The sequence below is a fragment of the Sesamum indicum genome, linkage group LG10 (assembly GCF_026168435.1).
Source record: "Sesamum indicum cultivar Baizhima isolate 11 linkage group LG10, ASM2616843v1, whole genome shotgun sequence".
In the NCBI taxonomy this organism is placed as follows: domain Eukaryota; kingdom Viridiplantae; phylum Streptophyta; class Magnoliopsida; order Lamiales; family Pedaliaceae; genus Sesamum; species Sesamum indicum.
Window position 1 is genome coordinate 21,955,988 of NC_142666.1, and position 22,045 is coordinate 21,978,032.

The 22,045-nt window shown below is 38.1% G+C and overlaps 3 protein-coding genes across 4 annotated transcripts; 1 reads left to right on the plus strand and 2 right to left on the minus strand.

Moving 5' to 3' along the window:
• Nucleotides 1-1,303: 1,303 nt before the first annotated feature.
• LIF2 (RNA-binding (RRM/RBD/RNP motifs) family protein) lies at nt 1,304-6,449 on the minus strand. 2 transcript variants are annotated; one of them, XM_088885635.1, is made up of 9 exons: nt 6,283-6,449; nt 4,550-5,049; nt 4,315-4,431; nt 4,031-4,171; nt 3,777-3,956; nt 2,381-2,585; nt 1,970-2,148; nt 1,806-1,894; nt 1,304-1,714 (listed from the first exon to the last, which is right to left on the minus strand). In XM_088885635.1, the coding sequence occupies exons 2-9, from the start codon at nt 4,931-4,933 to the stop codon at nt 1,570-1,572; spliced, it is 1,440 nt and encodes a 479-aa protein (XP_088741761.1). In that variant the 5' UTR covers nt 4,934-5,049; nt 6,283-6,449; the 3' UTR covers nt 1,304-1,569. The 2 variants fall into 2 exon arrangements, with proteins under 2 accessions (XP_088741761.1, XP_088741760.1); XM_088885634.1 differs by having other exon boundaries at nt 4,550-5,002; nt 6,283-6,448.
• Nucleotides 6,450-10,923: 4,474 nt separating this feature from the next.
• LOC148786790 (uncharacterized) lies at nt 10,924-11,582 on the plus strand. Its single transcript, XM_088886267.1, has 2 exons — nt 10,924-11,210; nt 11,276-11,582. The coding sequence occupies exons 1-2, from the start codon at nt 10,924-10,926 to the stop codon at nt 11,580-11,582; spliced, it is 594 nt and encodes a 197-aa protein (XP_088742393.1).
• A 6,591-nt stretch (nt 11,583-18,173) lies between these two features.
• LOC105178927 (putative L-gulonolactone oxidase 6) lies at nt 18,174-21,063 on the minus strand. Its single transcript, XM_011102519.3, has 4 exons — nt 20,284-21,063; nt 19,546-19,801; nt 19,289-19,390; nt 18,174-19,179 (listed from the first exon to the last, which is right to left on the minus strand). Exons 1-4 carry the CDS (start codon nt 20,983-20,985, stop codon nt 18,443-18,445), a joined length of 1,797 nt encoding a protein of 598 aa, XP_011100821.1. The 5' UTR covers nt 20,986-21,063; the 3' UTR covers nt 18,174-18,442.
• Nucleotides 21,064-22,045: the final 982 nt, after the last annotated feature.

Sequence of the window (22,045 nt, forward strand, 5' to 3'; positions counted from 1 at the left end):
TCAACCACCAAAACCATGGCCACTCAACGCCCTCTCCACCACCAAACCACCTCCACTACATTCTGTGCCCATCGCCAACCGCCAAAACGGAGGCGAAATGGGTGGTCCGCGGCAGGTAGTTGTCACTGCCCTCAATTCCAATAAGCCACAGCACCGAAACGCCACAAAATCAAGGATAGAGTCAGAACCACCCCCACCCCTTGAAAAGCAAGAAAAATTGGAGGAGCAACAGCAACAACAGCAGAGGCAGAGGCAGCTAAGTGGCGCTGATGTACTGATGGCACTTGAGAGAGCCACAGCCGACAAAACCAAGAAAAAGAAAGCGAGGAGGAACACTGGTGGCCTTTCTAGAGGCCGCAATAGTGCGGGAACAGCGAAGCAGGAGACTTCCAATTTCAGCGATGTTAGGCCCTTATGCATTAAACCAGAATGGAGTGATCGGTTGGAGGAATTGGAAAGGAGACTTCAACAACTTGCACATAGTCAAGGCCATAGGTGAAAACTTGTATTCCACTCGATTCAGGGTCTTTCTCAAGATAAACGCATTTCAGACATCTTTCTAAGATTTTACACCTGTATACAATAATGTCAATATGTCTGCACTACATTTAAGGGCAAAAAGGAGGTGAATCGTTTACCAATTTTCAAGTTTACATGACATCATTATTTATTATGATTTGCTTTATCAAATTAAATAATTTTGCTAAAATTTTAAAATGTTTTTAAATCTTCCCTTGTTCATTAAAAGTGTATTATCTTCTTTTTTTTCTTTTTGTGATTTGGTAAAAAAGTATCTTGTTATATTTTGTTAGCACGCAAAAAGAAATAAAGGGACACATACATTATTGATTTAGAACCCTCTCCAACCAGCAGCGCGGGCAAAAAGTTAGTGATTTACCAATTACCAAACGCAAGCACCCTGGGCCACATCTGCTCTTCGACTTGGACAATACATTTTGCACCCACGATAAGATGAACACCATACAATTAACAAACTTAACATCTTTGATTTGCCCATGATAATAATTACTGTTTCATCCACCAAGAACACTCATTGTTTCAGAGGTTCAAATAAAGGCTTCTCTCCTCCTTGCCCCTTAATCCTCACTTATAGTGTTTCGCCAGACACTGCATCGATAAATGTGAAAATATCATAGCACTAGCATTCTAACCTATAAACTTCATGCCCACTAGGTTTAAGATCATAGCATGACCCAATAGTTCCACGCATGCTCCTACCCTCAAGCATGAGATGTAGCTGTCTAGAAAGAGAATAAAGAGAATGCTCAATGAATCATAGAGCTAGAGCAGAATCTTAAATATTCAAATTCATATGTATAGTAATAAAGCTCTGCCAACAAGTGTTCACACTGTTCTCTCTTCCCAGACAAACGAACAAATAGTAAAGAACATGATAAAATATAGTTACTGCCATCATCCTAATGCTTGAATTTACCACGTCTATTTCCCCTGTGCCAAGGTTGAACAAGCAAAAAGGCAAGTGGCTCAGGGATATACTCATCTGCTACAGCTGGCTATCCAAGTACAACATTTTACTTCTCCCCACTTCTAGTAGGGCCGGTATCGTCTGTTACGGTTACTATCATCATTACTACTGCTCGTTCCACCTCGTGCTTGTGGTCCACCAGCACCATTGCTCCTATCATTCCTCCGTGGTCTGACAGGTGGTGGCATCTGTACACCAGGTTGCTGGCTATAAAAAACACAAGCCAGTCAATGATATAGAATCTCCTCATTAATCATCAACATCAAAAAGTACCATAATTATATCCAGAGCAACTTACAGAACATAGCCAATTCGACCATCTGGTAAAACCATTGGCACCATCTGCATTCCTGCTGGCATTGGCCCCCTTCCATAAATCATAGGTTGCTGCAGATTCCAACATTTTAGAAGAACTCATTCACGGGAAACAATAGAAAGACAGCAGAAGATTCCAGTGACTACCTGCTGAAAACCAGCAGCTGTACCATATCCAGCAGCTATAGGCGCATAAGGATTCACTGGTATACCAGCATACCCTGGATGAGGAATATAGTTCGGGACTGGAGAAGGATTGTGGGGATTCGCTGCATCAAACTTCTTCTCAGTCTGAGGCTTTGCAAGAACAACTTCTAACACCTGACCTGCATTATACACGTACCAATCAAAATACAAGGTGGCAAGTCTGTCTACAAAAGTGCGATAACCAAATGACTTTAACCAAAAGATTGCATCTACTCTGAAGAGATCACAGCCTTAAAAACTATGAACTTTCATGTGCTTAATGCAATTCTAATCACACGTACCAATTTGCAGTACTAACTAATGATAATTGAGTAAATTTTTATCCCAGATCAGGAATATTTGGAAATGTACCATTTATCTCATATGTTTCTGTGTCTTTGACGGCCTTTAATGCGCTTGACCTTTCCGCATAGTGGACAAATCCAAAATCTCTTTTTCCGCCACTTTTGGCAGGTGGCATAACAACTTTTGTTACTTCCCCATGGCGTTGAAAGAGTTCCTTTAATTGTTCAGTCGGTGTGTTTTCAGGTATATTCTTCACATAAAGAGCCTTGACCTGGATAAACATTAAAAAGGGAGCATCAGTGATATTTCCGATAAGCATAAACAACAGAAGTCCTCATTTTCTGCCACTAGTCTACCGACCAATGTAAACGGTACATATATGATATACCCTCAGCAACCTTGACAAAATGGAGAAACAAGGACATTTGGAGGCTCATACAATTGCAGCATAATCACATAGTAATGCACATTCCTGCATGTTTTCTGATAGATAAAGTACATCATAACTCCTCAAATTCCAGGATAATCACATACAGTCCTACTTGCTTCAGAAGTTGTGCATTTATCCCTTGTTTCTTCTCGTCATAGAAATGCTTGTATTATCAAAATATAGGTTGGTTATAATCTGAGCTGAACACCAAACACAGGAAAAATGTGGGCACAATCGCATAGGAGATAACTACCAACTCACCAAAAAATTATTACCAGCCACAGGAAGCCATTATGAGAAAACCTTTCAGAATTATGACATGGAAAAGCAGTAAGAGCACATTATGCTGGTGTCATTTGGGAGAAATAGGTCTTGCAAATTCTGGACTAGAAGTTCCTCTACAGGATACAGCTAAGTCTAGTAATTTAGAAAGAGGAAGGAAGATTTCACTCGTTTCATCTAGTGCCTTTAATAAGCATGAACCACTCTCTATAGTCTTGGGAAAAAGTTGCAGGTATATCTTGAAAGCATCAAAATAATAATTTGCTTGTTGATAAGTCCAGCTCAATCAATGGGCTCTAGTACTTTTACAGTTTACTACACAATGAATATTACTCTTTCATACCAAAAGTTGTGCTGATTGAAATCAGCGATGGTATTTTACATCTCAAGCCAATGCAGCCAACATCTTTTCCCAGCTAGCTGCAGGAAAATTTCAGCAATAATAACTCTCAATGAGTTAAATTATCTTCCTACTCATCTCAGTAGTGTTTAGACAAGGTCCACCATCCCCTGATGCATTCTTATCCAATCGCTACATGTTTCTAAGTAATAAAATCTTCTTGTATGTTATTCCATGTTAGCAGATCTAGTCCACCATAAGTGGATTTCAGTGACATCTCAAGCATTTGTTCTCCAGCACATGAATAAATGACAACCTAAAACTACGTTTAGACTATAATTCCTCAGGAAAGGCATCAAATTTTAAAAATTTGGACATTGATAATGAGGGTTCCAATATTGAGGTTATACCTGAGCAGCAGCAGCAGAATGATCTGGCGTAATCTTTGGATCAGCCCATGTCACAGTTGGTGTGTTACCATCCAGCTTGAAGCTTGGAGCAGACATTTGTTGCCTAGAATAATCAGCACAAGCATTGTTGTAATATTCCACAAAGGCAAAACCCCGATTACGACCTGGGTTCTGTGGATCCTGTAGTTTGAGGAGAAGTACGTCAAAGGCAGACACATGCTTAGTCTTCAACAGTAACAAAAACCAAAAAGCACCTTTATGAGCTCTATGGTTTCAGCCCCGGGACCTGTCTCTTCAATGATTTTCCTAAACTCATCGTCAGTCCAACCCTTAGGTACATTACCTATGAACAATCTGTATTTAGTTTCTGATAGCGAACACCGCAATGTTCTGCCCTGCATTGAGGAAACAGATTGCCGATAACAAAGAAGGAGCACATTTGAACTAAACCAAGTGGAACATCAGATATGCAAAAACTCCTTACACCACAAAAACTAAAATTGTTGAGAAGTTTTTTTGAGAATAAGTTGCAAATCACCTTGAATTCTTTATTATGTAATTCTTCAATTGCCTTTTGAGCAACATCTTTTGTTCTGAAGGCTACAAATGCAAAGCCCTTGCTTTCGCCTGTATCCCTGTTTTTCATTACTCTTATCTGCCATATGACGATGCTATGAGTAATACATGGAAATGCAGAGGAATAGCATAAGCATAGAGGTAACAATTTTGCACCATACATAAACAAATACTTTTCCTGCTAAAACACAACCAACCTCAAAAATTTCACCAAAGGGTTCACAGAGTTCCCTTAAGTCTTCCTCTGAAACATCTCGAGAAAGTCCTCCAATGAAAACTTCAGAACCATGAGGAGGAAGATCCAGAAGTTCGGCATGCTTTTCTTTCTCATCTGCTTTAATTGATGCAGGGTTTTCTTCAATTTCCACATGCCCGATGCGAATATCATTTCTATCTGTTCCTGGAGATTGTTCTTTCCCGCCATCCTCACTTCTTATGTCCTCCTGAAACTCTTTGCCATTTTCTTCAATAGCCTCTCCAGCTCCTTCATCTTCAATGGGTTCTTCGACGTCATCATCCTCTTCAGTGTAATTGTCATCATCAAGATCCACCCGGTCCTCAATTTCAGTGTTCTCTGCCATGATTGTCTTACTTTTCAAGTGTTGTCACACAATAAACACAATTTGAGGCCTTGACTCCACCAATAGAATCTGCATGCTTACATTGTTATTATGGCAGCAGGCAAAAGAGAAACCATCTGCAGATTGCATGGATAGGGGCTGAAAGGTATTTAACCATGAAGAATTTGAAAAGTATCATTTCTGGTTCTTAAATATGAGATATGCACTAGGAAAGGACATTTTACTTCCATGTTCTGGTTGAAATATGGTAAATTTTCAGGTGTTGGGTTTCCCAGTCAGATATTCATGGACCAATGGGTACAGAGAAGCAAGTTTTGTATTCATTTTTCCTGCTGCCACTAGCCAAATATCTGCATTGGGACAAAAAAAGAACAATTCACAGCCGACAGAGCATTTGGTAATTGTTCAGTTCCCAAAAGGAGCAAACTGTCCCAGGATTATTCCCCAAATGAAACCACACCAGAAACGGAAACGAGTTGACAATTTTCCTTTCCCCTAAAACCAAGACAACAAAAGCAATGGAGTCCAAATCAAGATCCAATATTCTCCGCATCCTTCCCTAATCTATTAGTGCAATACCTTTAACCCCAGGGGAAATGTCTTTTTGACCCATAATAACCAGAAACTTCCCAATAAACCAGAAGATAAGAAAGTAAAATACATACATTTGAAGGCTAGCTTGCAAGGAAGAAAAAACCAACACTTGTTCAAGGTGTAGATAACTTAGCAAAATTATGTACGGTCATATACATATATCCCAGAGGATAACAAGTTAAAACTGATTAAAATTAGCATATACGTATAAAAATTTGGAAAAAGCTACATTGACAAGCCGTTAAAACTCATTTCGACTCAACTTAATCCAACCAGGTTTTTTATCCCCCAAAATCCCCACGCCTCCACCTCCACCCCCACCCCCACCCCGAAAAACACAACGGAAAGACAATTAAAAAATTAAACCCTCATCTAATAAAAAAAAATCGAACCATTGATCAAACAACCCCAACAAAGTATTGGAGCGAAATGGAAAAACCCGCAATCCGGAAGCTGAAGTAGAGTCCTCACAGCAAAGAATTCCAAAAAAAAGAATAATCATAATCAATCAAATGCAACTCAGGGCTACCAGGAAAGGCGCTTTAGGCGATGCATGTAATATTACGGGGGTTGTCAAACTGATTTCAGGGAAAAATCACAAAAAGGGTTAGATGTGTCTATAGAGTTTAATAGCGTGAGTATATGTATGAGTACGAGTATGTGTATGTGTATATTTACATATGTAACTGAGAGTAAACAGCTGCAGAAGAAGTAGAGGTTGAAGTAGGAGGAGATTTGAGAAAGACTTTGCATACCAAAAATTTCCCTTTTTTTATTTTTGGGGATTTCGCTTTATCTCTCTCTCTCTCTCTCTCTGTCTGGAGTGTGAGATCTATCCGAAACAACGAGAGAGCCCTCCTTCTCCCCTCTTCTATTTCTTCCGCTTCCACTTCCAGAATTCAGGCCCTAAATTGGTGCCATTGCCCTCTGCCTATGTCCATTCTTGTCAATTGAGAATGGATATTTAGGGATATTCCAGTCATTTTGACTACTCTGCATGCGGTTGGCACCTGTTCACCTCCGCTTAGTACCTTGACCCTCTATTGTTGTAACTTGTACAGGTGGACCCACGTACAGTTAATTAATTTTTTATTATAAAAAAAATTTTATTTTATTATAAATTTATTTAAATAACTAACATAAACATGACGAATCACGATTTGAAATCGCGACTTGTCATTAAAATAAGGCCAAAAATTGCAAAATTCCCAAAGTCGGAATTCTGAATCCCGACTCCAAGTAGGGATTTTGAATCCCGGCTCCGTATTTTCCCCTTTTTTTTCGTTTAATTATATGTATATAATTTAATTTATATATAATTAATTTTAACAACATACTAAAATCCAAAAATTAATAAAATTAACATTGCATTAACTTAAAAAATTACAATTAAGGGTACAAATGTGATAGTTATTTATTTTGTACAATTGTAAAAAATTATATTAAATTATACAATTACAAATATAAACAATGTCCACCCGTTCCACAATGTCGTATGTGGCGTTGACGTCAAGGTCTTCTTATTTCCTCGCCCACATTTTGAACTGGCTCATTTTGCGCCTCATTTTCTTCACCACCAAACCGACTTGATGTTTCGGAACTTGACTCCACATTGTCACGATATGCACCAAATGGTGGAAATAAAATTGGTGAAATATTATATCCTTGTGTATATGGTTGATTAAAACCAAGACCAAGGTCAAGAGAATAATCTTGTGTTTGGTTTGACATATATGGAGTCGATTGAAACCAATCACCTTGAGACGGTTGAGGCATATAATAATCTTGAGGCGGTTGAGGTACGTAGTAATCTTGAGGTGGATATACTGTAGAAGGACTAGCTATATCCACCCCAATATCATCACGTTCAACTGAACCAGTTGACATTCGGCTAGAACTTCTTCTTTGCCTGTGGGATGTTGTGGGAGCATCATCGGATGGAGAAGCAATTTGTTGTGGCTGTTGGGTTATAACTTCCTTGATAATATGTAACTCATATTCAAATCTATCCACCAATTGATTATATCCTTCGATATTTGGTGGTCTAGATCGACATAAAGTTTCAAGGGCATTCACCTCATTTGCCTGAAAAGTGTAGAAAAATAATGAGCCTTGTGTTGTTAAAAAATATATATAAAATAAAACATGAAATATTATATAACAACGTACCACAACTTGCAACATAGGTGCTTCTCCAAGTTGGTACCCGCTTCCCACACGTCTATCAGTAGATGACGACATGAAATTTCTTGTTATGTTGTAGTACCACTTCCAATAACCTCGTTCTGTTTCCCTTCTATTGGAAATGAGTGGCCTATGTACAACCGTGTCATATCGTCTTTGCCATCTAGTGATATATTGTATGTGTTGCAGGGACCAATCTACGCCCGCGTGATTTTTACGGAAAATCTGATGGAGGCTCATATCACGGGTATCCGTCGATTCTGGTACATTCTGCCTCATCCCGAATTGGCGAACAACCCGTTCGGGACGATGCATTTCAACTATTGCGTAGAATATCAACGGAACGGATGACCTCTATAACTGGGGGTTCAATTCATCGTCGTAAGCCATAATGACATCCGAGTCCATGTCATACGGCTGCCATATGAACTATAATAAATACAAAAATATAAATTAATACGAATTTAATTCACGGTATAAATATACAAATAATATTAAGAATAAGTTACCTGATCTGCCTGCATCTCATCCAAAATTTCTCGTATGACTTGTACAGTTTCCTGAACTGTAGTGGTGAGAGTGTGCTGACAATTCCAAGTAGCACCATATGGTGCTGCTGGGAGCCAGCGATTGTTGTCCATTTGCACTTGGCCCATAAATAGCCGTTGGGCACCAAGTTCAGGACAAAGTGGCGTAATCCGTGAGCATGCCCAAATCTACACGAACAATACAAATATGCGTTATTAATGAATATCAATAGCAAAAAAAAAATGTGTAAGACTTTTTAAGTCAATTTTACCTGTAGCAATTGCAGCGCTCCACCAATTGCCGCTTTGCCTTTTGTGCTGGCATTGCATAATTCGCGATATAAAAATGCCAGCACAGCACTCCCCCAACTATAGTTCCTCGCGGTTTCTATATCTTCTAATTTTGAAAGATATAATAATGAGACATAGTTACCTGAGAAATCTGGGCACATCAATCCCCCAAATAGAAGTAATGCAACGGCACGTGCGTACTGGACGAAGACAACCTGGGGAATATTATAAGTGATTTCGACCACCGCCAAATACGATGTAACTGCGGATGTCTGTAGTCTCGAGCCCTTCAACACATTTGTATCCGAGCTAAAGCCTATGTAAGTAAGACAATATTCTTGCCATTGTTGTGTTGTGCGGTCGAAATCAATTCCAGTCACTGGCTCGCCGTCTATTGGGAGTGCCCAAATTATTTGTACATCTTGTAGGGTAATTGTGGCTTCCCCTACATGAAAATAAAAAGTGTGCGTCTCCGATCGCCACCTCTCCACTAATGCAGTGAGGAGGTGTTGATTTAATTGAAGGCGTCCGCACCTATAAACTCCATAAAATTCTATTTGGTGTAGGATTTCTTGTACACGCTCGGACATATTATTTTGGTGAAAATAACTCCAAAAAAGCTACCATCCGCACGCCATGAAATTAGTACGACATCTAGGTCACCTTCTGGAATATCGTTGAACCTATGTTGGGCTTGTTGAGATAATACAGTACTATCACGAGGACCGTAAACTGAACGTATATCCATTTGTACGAAAAATAAATTGAGATAACCTCACAATCTCCTATATATGAATGTAGTGAAAAATAAAATGGCACGAGAGTTAAAGGAGGACAGTGAGTTTCCACCACCCTTCATCCGTCAATTTATAATGGTGGATGAGGGTGGGTGAAAATTTTTATTTTAAAATTTTAAAAAAAAAAATTATGGCCGCGGCCAGCCGTGGTCAAAGGCTGGCGCTGCCAGCCTTAATGAGGGCTGGCACGCTGCCAGCCCTTTGAATATATATATATATATGATATATGTATATATATTATATATTTGTATAATATTACATATATATATGTCCTTTTAAAGGTGATAGGTATCAGCCTTTAATAAAGGTTGGTACGTGCCAGCTTTTAATAAAGGTTGTACCAGCCTTTACTAAAGGCTGGTAGGCGACCTACCTGAATAAATGCATTTCGAGCCCTATATATATGCGTACAACCCTTGTTTCCGTCATCTTGTTTCAAGCAGCATATCCTCGTTCATCCCATATCAAATACATTCCTCATTTTTACGTAGAAACTTGTAAAAAAATGTCTTCTTCATCTTCTCGCATTGAGATTTTTGTGTATTTTGGTGGTGAATTATCGAGTGGATGGTCTGTTACATATGATCAGACGCCCATTGCAGCGATGAGGATTACTCGTTCATCCAGTTATGATAAATTTTTGTCAAAAATTTATAATACAGAGTGTTATACTCCGAACGTGGTGTCTGTCACACAAGGGCTCGATAATATTGAACTTAATTATACAGAACCCACCCACTCACATACTCCATCCACCTCCCATTTTATACCAACTTCTGCACAAGACATTGCGAGCCAGAAGACCCTATTGCGGACAGCCTGGCTAATGAATCAGATGCATCTTCCGAACCGGATGAAGTGGATTATCCAATTCCACTAGAGGATGGAATAGAAGATGTTGACATAAATATTATGGCCGAAAATGTTGCACAAGGTACGTCAACATCCTCTCAACCGGTTACGCCACATTGAACTACTCAGCAAACATTTTACCGCTCCATACCATTTTTTGAACAAACATTCCCGGAGGTACCAATGGATTCCATTGATGTACCGAACTTAAGGTATGCAAAATTTTATGACAAAAACGAAGGCAGACTTGATGTGGGAATGCTTTTCAAAAATAAAGAAGCTTTAATCGAGGCGGTGAAAGATCACTCAATACGATATGCCCGACGTGAGTATTGAGTACTTGAGAGTTCAAAGACCAAGTGGAAAGTATTGTGTAAGCATACCACCGAAGGTATATATATATATATATATATATATATATATTTGACAGATGATTCTAAGCATACAAAATTATTCAACTGATTCGTGTTAATTTTTTTGAGCTATGCGGTGTAGATGGGAGCTGCGAGGCATTTACAAACCAAAAATGGGAAGGTGGACAATAACAAAATATGGAGGGGACCATACATGTATATTGAATCAAATGTCCCTCGAACACGGTAATTTAGATAGAGTATATGCTGCTTCTTTATTGTTAGGACATGTAAAATGCAACCCTTCGTACGGAATCAAGCATGTCATCCAGACTGTGAAAGACCATACCGGATACGATATACCATATTAAAAGGCATGGTACAGTTTGAAAATGGCACGTGAGATGGTTTATGGCACATGGGAGAGCTCCGTTCAAAAGCTACCCAAATACTTGGGAGCTCTCCAAAAATATAATCCAGGAATGATTGTTGAATGGCAACATAAAGCCCGCGACACATCAACCGGTGCATATGTGATAGGGTACGTATTCTGGGCGTTCAAGCCGTGTATTGAAGGGTTCCAATACTGTCGCAACCTTATCAGTGTAGATGGGACCCATCTATACAGAAAGTACAAACACAAGATGTTGATTGCTGCTGCATGGATGGAAATCAACAGGTACTCCCTCTTGCTTTTACAATTATCGATGAAGAATCACATTTATCTTGGAAGTGGTTTCTTAGACAATTGAGCAGACATATTATACGAGGGCGACGGGGTATCTGCCTTATTTCTGACCGCCATGCTGGTATCACAAGAGCTGTACGTGAATGTCCGGATTTCGTGCCACCCAACGGCGTGCACCGATATTGCTTGCGGCATGTGTGTTCCAATTTCAACAGTAAATACAAAAATGTTGTGTTGAAGGATCTTTGTTGGAGAGCTGGCTCTGAATATCAGATCCGAAAATTCAATCGCATTATAGAGAAGATAAAGAGCCAGTCACTAGAGGCGTTTCAGTGGTTAGATAGGATCGACAAGAAAAAGTAGACAGCATCACATGATGGTGGATGGCGATGCGGAATTCTGACAACCAATATGTCGAAATGCATAAATGGAGTATTGAAAGGGGCTCGCCGCCTACCATTGACAACAATTGCTGAGATGATGTTTCAGCGAAGTGTCCATTATTTCCGTGAGAGGTTAGAAAGAAGTACTATAATGTTGGCCAACAACCAACTGTGGACGGATTTTGCATATAAGATGTTCATGGTTGGCATCAAAATTCTGTTGAACATATCGTCACCAAATACCATTAGTTCCAACAGTCCGCCTCGGTTGTTAAAAGACGTCACAGTGGACATGGAGTCAACACCATGTTGTCAAAATTGCGAACCGAGAATGTTCTTGTGGCAAATAGACTCAATTTGGTATTCCTTGCAGTCACGCTCAAAAGGTATGCGCTGCATACATGATTAATGCTGCATCATTGGTGAATGATTATTATGATATAATGACTTATAAGAATACATATTCTAAGTCATTTGAACCCGTGCATTCCGAATATTATTGGGATGTACCGGGATTTGAATTGGTCCACGATCCTACTATTCGCATCTCTTCGCGCCCTAGTCGAAATCAAACAACACGTATTCACAACGAGATGGATTGGGCGCAAAGACGTGCACGTCAACAAACACAACAATGAAATTCTTCAACACAATCAGATGTGCCAGTACCAGGTAGCCAGGATTAATTGTATACTTTTTGTATTTTTTACAATTGTACAAAAATATACACTTTTACATTTATACATTTAATGTAATTTTTTACAATTGTACAAAATAAATAACTATTACATTTGTACCCTTAATTGTAATTTTTTAAGTTAATGCAATATTAATTTTATTAATTTTTGGATTTTAGTATGTTGTTAAAATTAATCATATATAAATTAAATTATATAAATATAATTTAAATAAAAAAAAAGAAAAATACCAAGTCGGGATTTAGAATCCCGACTTCAGATTTTTTGCCATTTTTCCCATTACTTTAATGACGAGTCGCAATTTCAAATCGCGACTCGTCATGTTTTTGTTAGTTATTTTAAAAAAATTATAATAAAATAATTTTTTTATAATAAAAAATTAATTAACTCCGTACCTTTTACTCATTTTTATTTTTTTATACTTAATAGTGTGCGTAAAACGAATACTTTTTTATATTTTAAATTTATTATTAATATCATAAAAAATAGTTGACTCAATTTGCGGCCCACATATAAAAGTCAAACACAAACTAAAGAGGCTCAACAAGGCCCTTAAGAGCTCCTACTCAACTAGGGCCCAAAAAGGATGAAGTTCAAGGAGAAAATCTGTATATCCAAGTGTGCAAGGGGCCCAATGCCAACTAGAAAGACACTCACCCAGGTGGTTGTAGATTATTTGGACAAAAGTGACAAGTAAGTACACGTGGAATACATCAAGGACCTGATGATGCCTCTATAAAGTCACAAGAGTATTGAGGCATGGGGCCTATGAGTTAGAAGATAGGGAAGGATGTTCCTTGTCCCAATCCTGGAACATGAACAATCTCAAGCGTTTCTATGCTTAAACCAGGCAAACATTCTTCTAAAAAAATAAGTCATACTCCCAGGCAAGCATCCTTCTCTAGAAACAAAACATTTTCCTGTGCCAGCATCTCCTCAAAAGATAAGTCCTGCCCCCATGCCAGTATCCCCTCAGAAAATAAGTCATGCCTTCAGGCACACTTCCTTGTCAGAAAAATGTTCTACCCCCAAGTAGGGACTTCTTTGGAACAAATCTTTCTCAGGAACCAATTCGTCTCAAATAAAAGAACCTTCGTAAAGAAACGATGCTCTTCAAACAAGTAATCCCATTGGAAAGCTTTAATCATCCAGACAAATAATTTTCATAATATTCTCTATTTAGAATCAAAAAATTCTCATTACATACTAGCAAATTAAGGCCCTACTGCCTGACAGGCGTTGCCTGAAAAATAAACCTTGTCAGAAAGAAGACACATTATCTCTCAAAAAGTGAGATTAAAAGCAAAATTTCAAAACATAACACTTGGATTTAACGTTTCCCTTGAATCAAAAAATAGATTTAGCTACGCAACATGTTCGTAGCTAAATAAAATCCTAATAGAAAACATTAACTAGAGAGATAGAAAAATTAATTGACGAGGCCGACGTCCTTTGATTCCTTGGTCCCAAGCTCCAAAATGATGAATGAATTCTCTCCCTCCTTCTTTTCTCTTCTATCTACAGCAATTGGGGCCTCCTTTCTTTCCCTTCGTGTTTTTTTTTTTTTTTCAGCCATAAGGAAACAAATCTTCTCTAACAACTTTCCAAAATAGTTTCTCCCATCAGACAACTCTGAAGTTAGGATAGGGCGTGATTACACCCTAACCAATGTTGAAGTCTGTTTCTATCCTTACTTCCCTTGATTGGTTTCAAGTCCATTTGGGGCTTTTTGGCTCTCTTTCCTTCAAAAGGGATTAATATGAACTATTCACTCAAAAGATGCATAATTCAATTATCATTGTTATGCACTAGTTTCTAAAATACTTGAATTAAGTATGTAATTGTGTGATGAAACGCGTCTCATTTGCCATAAATATTTCACCTAAGCCTTTTATTCCTCAACAGGATAAACAATAAAATGTAAGGAGCAAACCAAAAGCAGCACCACAAAAGAGGGGGAAAGAAGCAAGCCCGATCATAAATAATCTAACAAACCAAGCAGGTGGCAAGCTTTTAGAAATATGCATATAAGTACCTGAACCAAACCACCGGGAAGGGGCCCAAGAAAGTATTCTCAAAACTGGTAAAGTAAAAATTATCTCATCCCTTCCCATGGGTGGTGAAATAGAAAAGACAGAAAATTATTTTTAAAATGCAAGAGAAAGGGGAATATATCATTTTTCTTGCCCCACCAGCGTGGTTTTCTCTTCTATCTTGGGGAATTCTTGTGGGTGAGGGGGGTCTCAGCTGTTGGAACCTCTAAGAGGGGGGGGGGGGAGGGTTGTCATGGGTAGGGATTGACTCTAGGTTCTTCCCCCAAAACATCGACCTCCATAGCCATATGCACGTTGGTAGGAGGAAGGGTCTGCACCTATGCTACGATTGTCCCCAAAAGGTAGTCCAAGTCATCATCTAAAAGGAATTGTCTAGCTATATCGTTCAACACGTGGAAAATCTCATTAAGAATGGATAAAAGTCGAGCAAACCTATTACCTTAATCTGTTGGGGGGACTCAATAGTTGGAACATGAGGGGCTGTGAAGGGATTAGGGGAGCTATCTAAGGCCGCCTCAAAAATTTGGAAGGATGTTTCCTTACTCGTCGGGGGGTATCTATGTGCCGCAAACTATTTCTGGCAAGTTTAGAAGCCGTCCAGGCGGGTCCATTCTGCTACTTTTAGTGGTGCCTTTAATTGGGTCTCAATAAGGGCCAAGAACTACTTTTGAAGTTTATTTGTATTCTTCTTAGCCTGCTGGCACTTTGCTACAACATCTTTCTTATATTTCCTTAGTTCAGCGTTTTTAGCCAACAAACATTTCACTGGGTCCTCCAGCTTCCTCCTTTGCCCATTTGTTGAGGGGGAAGTGTTGCATCCGGACGAGATAAAAACTCCCCTAGCACCAGTGCCATCGTAAACAAATAGGAAACAAAAGAGAGAATTATAAACAAGCTTAGTCAAACTTGAAATACTTGAAAAAAAGACACAAATTATCTTGCCTTTGCAACATGGCAAGACAACAAACTATTCACATTCTTTTGGTAAGGGAGGATAAGAACGTTTGTTTCCAAGGGTAGACCCCCCCCCCACAAGGAATTCAGCAATGAGGCTTGACTCTCTTTCCCTCACCCTCACAAGAGGTTGGCAAGTATAGAGACACCATTCAAGTGTAAGATATTGGCATTGGGTAGAGAAGCCGACCGTATCCTGAGGAGGTGGAAGAGAAGGAGGAGACGTGGCTGCAAAACGCGTGGACACTTATAAAAGGACCCCAAGAGAAAGATGGTTGGAAGAATTCCCTTTGCCTTCTTGGAAGATCCCCTTAGGTCACAGAGTGTAGGCATTTCCCTTTAGAATCTTTGGAAGATGGAGAGTCCTTGGGAGCCCGAAAGGAAGGGTTAGCTGCAGATCCCGAGCCCGGGTTGCCCGAAATATGATCTCTGTGTAGCTTGTTGAATAAGATTTTTTCTAAAAAAGGAAACAAATAGATTCAACCAAATATGATTCGAACATGCAAAATAAACAAAATTCAGCAAACTATTGTTAAATATCCAAAGACCCCACCAAAAGGGTTGCCTTGGGGCTCATCCCAAAATGAGAAAGAAACTTCTAATCTACTAGACCTTAACAATCATAGCGGTTCTTCCAGAATGCTATTGTCTTATCTCTCACAGCGAAAGAGGTGATAGGAGGAAGGTCATGAATCAACTTGTGGGAAAAGGACCACCGAGTGGGAGAAAGGACAAAGGAAAAACTGCATCACCAACGCTTAGTGTCATTGGGGATGGACAAAAAACACCCCACGACGGAGAAAGGAATGAAACACAATAGGCTTAGACCTTTTTAACTGAAAACATTGAAAAACCTTTTCCCCATTAGAGTAACACTGTTGTATAGGAATATCGAAGCAAAACTAGCTAAGAGATGGAAGAAATTGGGGGTCAATTGATTAATGAAGACCTGAAAAATTTGATCGATCTCCTCGTAAAAGCGAGGGATGAAGGCGAAGGTTCACCCTGAGCTGTGTACTGGAGTGCTAATGTTTCTTTTACAAGTCCTCATTCTGAGCTTATCAAGAAATTTGGCCCAAAAGATCAAGTCCACGCATCACATAATACGTGCGACTTTTGCACGCATCAATTATAAATAAAAATAATATAAAAATTATTTTTTTCATTCTTTAATTTTAGTCCTATAAGTATGTCCTTTATTTATTTAGTTCAAAAGTAACAAATTAATGACAAATACTCCAATTGTTGAAATTTTAGGTTTTGGTCAGAAAGAGGCATGGAGCCGAGGTGGACAATTTTTTAGGGTTTATAATCCTAAGGCACCTTGGGCGTGAGTTGGAGAACATGTTGAACATGTTTTGAAGAAAAAAAAAAGATTTAACAAATTCTGAATTATATTATGTGTATAATTTTAACTTAAAAAAAGAAAAGTAACCCCCACTTCCAACTCTCCCTCCCCTCTTTGCCCTAGACCCTCACCCTCCCCCGCCTACCCTCTTCCTACCCCTTGGCGTCCCAGTGTCGCCCAGAGGTGTGAGGAGAGTGCGTTACCCCCAAATGTGGAGGGTGATGGAGTGCCCTCCACTGAGGTGGAAACGGCGCTGTCGCTCTCCTCTGCGGGGGAGGGGGGGCGGGGGCATCGCCTTCACCATCATTAAAAAAAGTCAATTACGTTTTAATTAAAATAATTTAAAAAAATAATTTTTTAAGAGAAAGTTATTTTTTTAAAAGAATAAGATAATTAATTTTAAATGTAAATAATATAAAAACATATTTAATATTATTTAGGTAAATATTATAATTTATTAATATATATTGTGGTAATACATGTGTCATAATACATGGATGTACAGGTGGATAAATTATGGGACATTTCAGTTTGTATTTGCCACATGCCCATTTTCTGGCTAAAATTTTAAATATTGTTGGAAAATTCAATTAAAAAAATTAAATCTAAAATCAAACTTATTTTCATCATTTTTCAAATTTATAGTACTAATTAATTAATAATGGGCATACTTACGAGACTAAAATTATTAAGAGGTAAAATTAAAGGGTTAAAAAATATTTTTTCCAATAAAATATATAAATTAATACATCATATTTTTTTAAAAAAATAATAATCTAAAAGTATTAATGATAGTGCAAAAATTGGTGGAGCGTGTGGTGTAAAAGTTAATTTACTGGAATAAGAACTCCATTGTAAAAGATGATAATTTTTATTGTTGCTTTTGCTAAGAATTTTCGTAGCAAATAACCACGTGACGGCTATGAACGGACAATCATAGCAAAAAGGTAATTATTTTTGCTCATTTTGGCTACGAATATATGTTGTAACAAAAGTTCCTGTTTTATTAACAAATGCCTTTTGCTACGAATTTTATCTTTATATATCCAAGCTTTTGCTACGTCAGTATTTTTTACTACCAAAATTTGCAGCGAATTGGTAACAAAAGATTTTTTGCTACGAAATTGGGCTTTTGTTACGAGTTTTCTATTGTAGTTAAAGGCCTATTTTTCGGTGTTGTGTCATAAACTGTTGTTTATGAATGAAAAATATTTTTATTTTTTATATTAATATTGATTATATAAATATATTTGTCAAGACAATGACTCATAAATTCTCAGCGTGAGTAAATGTGAAATTAAAATTGTAAGATTGTCAATTAAGTCGAGCAAATCAAGCTTCAAATTTGGTTTGAATTAATTATATGAATTTTGTCATCGACTAATTTTCTACAAGCAGTTTAACTTGATATGAAAATGAATATTAATATCAATTCCTAAAAACATGGCTGGTTTATGAAGAGTATTTCTAAGGGAAAAAGATAAATTCTCATTCATATATATCGAACATATTTCAAAAAAATAAGTAGTAAGATATTGAGATAGTTTTTGTGTTCACACATATACTTACTTACATTTATAAGTTCATCAAGTGCAATGGATATGGATTTACATATTAGTATATGAAGCTCAAGTTTTGAAATGGATGAATGCCCATTGATTGGATTTAAAGACACATAAGGATATGTATATATATATATATATGATGATGCTGATGATTGGAAATTTGTACTTGAATGGAATAATGATGATAATTAAGATGGAACTCTCTCTGTCCTCTGATATATCTAGCTAGTCATAGACTTTTTAATTAGCTTAGCACAAACTCTTGCCTCCTCATAAACTTTGCCTGGTCGGCAAAAGTATCCCTTGTTGGGGGCACAATGAATATCTTGAGAACAAACACATAATCCTTCCAGTGCACATCCCTCCTCATCATTCATCATCACTACTGATCGGCTGCTCAATCCAAGAATTTGATCCGTCCAATTACTTGAGAACAGCCCCAATGGATCATACATTTGTTTGATCTTGAGGAATTCGGTAGCCTTTTTATACTTGTTAATCGCCCCTTGAAAAGCCACATTCCTATTCTTTCCCCAGTGTGGCAAAGCATTATACTTGAAAACTGCAATCTGTTCAATTTCCTCCAAGATGTCCTCATAAAGCCTCGGGGCTAAAGGGTCCTTGCTTCTATAGTAAGTGATGTCGAAGTCAAGCGCATCTTCTTGTTTACCCAAGTATGCACTCGAAGCCGTCACGTACCTCATCAATATCCCATTGTATAAATCCAATCCACACATTGACTTGGGCTCCAAAGCTGCAAGCTTTTGAATGTCTTGGATGAACTTCTTCACTTTGGACAACCCAATGCTAAATGTGGTTTGGTAAAAGAATAGGCCCCTAACACGAGAATCCCATGGGCATGCTGTAATCCTTGCGTCCTCCAAGCTGTCAAGGCATGTTCCTGATGCTTGAATCCGGTTCTGAAATCCAATTACTGGGTACCCCGTGAACAAGATACCTACGAGCATACAATTCATTTTCATTTTATGTTAATTTATTTATTTAATTTAAATTTATATTGGACAAGTTTAATAATAATTTAATCAAGTACACCCACGATGTCGTACCATCATTTTTTAGTCCGTAACCCATAGTTCTCAAGGTAGATGTCGTCAATTTTCCGTTTATGCATTTCCCATCTAAGTCACCAAGGGATTCTTGTGTCTCCTCTGTGAACAATTAGCATAAACAGCAAACAAAATTGTTATTACGCGGGGTCCCTTGAATTAATTAATTAAGTTGGAAAGAATTGATGGACTAATTTATATATGATTAGAATAGTAAGTAATTAATTAAGCAATATATAGCTAGTACTTGTACTCACCGGAAGTTCTTAAAGTTGCTAGAACAATTGAGGGAGTTGAACGAAATCCTGGAAAATCATTGAGACCATTTCCTGATGCGTTGCTTGAGACCCTATCATCAATCCGGTAAACAACAAGTTTTTGACTTGGGTACCACATAAAGTCTGCAAATTCATGCAGCCGGCCAAAACTAGCAGCTTCATCTCCAAAATCTGAGTCGTTCTTTGTTATATACGTGATGGAACGTTTGAACATTGGTTGTAATTTCAGAGTCACCTGCCATGCGCATCAATTAATTACCCTTGTTAATATTCCATTTCTTGACTGACAAATATTGGACGAAAAAATCCAAATTATATGTGATATATAAGTGCATGCCCTTAGAATGCGTGCAACTTTTACATTTAATTTGTGATGTGAAAACTCAAATTTGCCATATATCTGATTTTATAATGTAATCATCGAGCCTGTACTCAGTGACCTTCATTGCTCGGCTTTGCCACTTACCACTATATATATGGTTCTTACTTAAGAATTCATTCACACCAGCACTTCCCAATTAATTTACTGATAATATAAATGTACAAGATTAGCTAGTTATATATGCTTCAATTATTCCCTCTTAAATATATAAATAATATAATCACAGTTTAGCATCCAGGGGCAAAAACCTACCGAAACCCACAAATTGAAGATAATTACTAAATCAGATGATCATCAAGCATGCACAAGAAACACACATGTAGCCGTATACATACCTGTGAAATAACTCCAAGAACCCCTAGAGAGACTTTCGCTGCATCCAGCTCCGGATTTCCAGTTTCCAGCGTGCGAACCTTTGCATAACCCTCTTCAGCTGTGGCTGGAGATATGATTCTGAGCTGGATCACATAATCATGAACTTGACTTCCCAAACCCCATAATGAGCTGCCGTGTGCACCCGTGCCCAGCATCCCCCCCACGGTCAAGCCCCACCAGTATGGAGAATAGGGCAGCGCCAGCTTTGTTTTAGCCGCGTCGTTGATCAGCTGCCTCAGGGTCACACCACTCTCCACAGTTATAGTCATGGCTGAAGGATTGATGTTTAACGTGCGATTGAGGTATTTGGTGCTTATTAGCAGTCCATCGTCCCCGTCAGGACAAACCAGTTTGGGAATGCTGTGGGAGTAGCGTGTTGCAACTTTGATTTTTCTCTTGGCCAGGGTTGCATTTGCTACGGCTGATATGAGCTCAGCTTCTGAAGAAGGGTAAACTACTTGGGCTGCTCGACATATACTTCTGTCGGGAAACGCACCATATGAATTGGTGATGGTGCAATATGAGTTTTTGACTGCTCCAGCTGATCTGCATTGTATGGGATCTTCGGGTGTGCTGCAGTTGGCAACGAATGTGATCACTGATAGGATGCCAATTTTTGCTATGGCAATGAAAATGCTATTCTTGTGTAGAAATGAAGTCATTCTTGAAGGAAGTTCAATTGGGAATGAATGGAGTTGCAACGTAGGGACCTATACCAGCTAGCTGGTATAGTATACTAGATTTGTTGGTTGCCTTGGAAGTTTATAATATTAATCTGATGAGACGACACACAGGAAGAGCCTTGATAAGCTGTACGTACCTGGAATATCATTTTGTGGATGCTTTCAAGTTAATTAAGTTCTTATATATACTAGCTAGTATTATAATTAATTTTAATTGATGAATGTATATAATTAGCGTATGAATTAAGCAACTAATTTAGGCTTGGTTGGAATTAATAAGGAGAATTGGTCCAACATTTTAATACGCATAATTAATTAATTCCCCTCATCATGACCACTAGCTGCTATATGTAGAAAATTCGGAAACAACTTATAATTAAATAATTATGATTAATTCTAGTTGATGGAAGGAAATAATATATATAACTTCGATTTCGTACCACTGTAGACTGCTGTATTATAAGTTACAGAAAAACAAATTAAGCAGGAACGAACTGTATTTTAATGATTATTGATATTTCTAATGATCAAGGAGGACCGGCCGAACGGGTGTGGGATTGGATATTCATCATCAAGACAAGACAATGAGATGTTACAATTAGAGTCACCAAACTTACTTCTTGTCTCTTTCACACATTCCTTTCTCTCTCTCTCATGTCCCAAACAGCTTGTAACACATATTTTGAATGCTTAGCTTGACCTCAAATGCCTAAACAGACTCTTTTGGAAGCTACGCACCCACAGTTGATCAGCGCCCTTGATGGAGCAAATATATATGTGTGTATTCAACGTCCTTGATGCATGGAGTAGATAAGTAAGCATCACACGTTTTAAGGGTGTTTTTTTTAAAGAAAAGGAACACTGAAATCATGTACAAGTAGAATATAACTGAATATAAAATCCAATAAATCTAAAATATTGTAGTCCTTATGAAATTTGTTCGTATAATTTCCTGTTAGTTTAGTAAATATCACAACATAATAACAGTAAATAAGTTAAATCTTGCAAAATAATAATAAAAGTGAATCACATAATTGCG

What these genes read in the sequence shown, in the direction of transcription:
- LOC105178927 (XM_011102519.3), bottom strand. Translation starts at nt 20,985, where the DNA reads ATGACTTCATTTCTACACAAGAATAGCATTTTCATTGCCATAGCAAAA. An exon ending in AGCAACTTTAAGAACTTCCG is followed by an intron (nt 19,391 to 19,545) that starts GTGAGTACAAGT and finishes AATTGTTCACAG; the next exon opens with AGGAGACACAAGAATCCCTT. An exon ending in TTACGGACTAAAAAATGATG is followed by an intron (nt 19,180 to 19,288) that starts GTACGACATCGT and finishes GTATGCTCGTAG; the next exon opens with GTATCTTGTTCACGGGGTAC.
- LIF2 (XM_088885635.1), bottom strand. Translation starts at nt 4,933, where the DNA reads ATGGCAGAGAACACTGAAATTGAGGACCGGGTGGATCTTGATGATGAC. An exon ending in CCTTTGGTGAAATTTTTGAG is followed by an intron (nt 4,432 to 4,549) that starts GTTGGTTGTGTT and finishes GTCATATGGCAG; the next exon opens with ATAAGAGTAATGAAAAACAG. An exon ending in AGAAACATATGAGATAAATG is followed by an intron (nt 2,149 to 2,380) that starts GTACATTTCCAA and finishes TGTATAATGCAG; the next exon opens with GTCAGGTGTTAGAAGTTGTT.
- LOC148786790 (XM_088886267.1), top strand. Translation starts at nt 10,924, where the DNA reads ATGGCACGTGAGATGGTTTATGGCACATGGGAGAGCTCCGTTCAAAAG. An exon ending in GCATGGATGGAAATCAACAG is followed by an intron (nt 11,211 to 11,275) that starts GTACTCCCTCTT and finishes GTGGTTTCTTAG; the next exon opens with ACAATTGAGCAGACATATTA.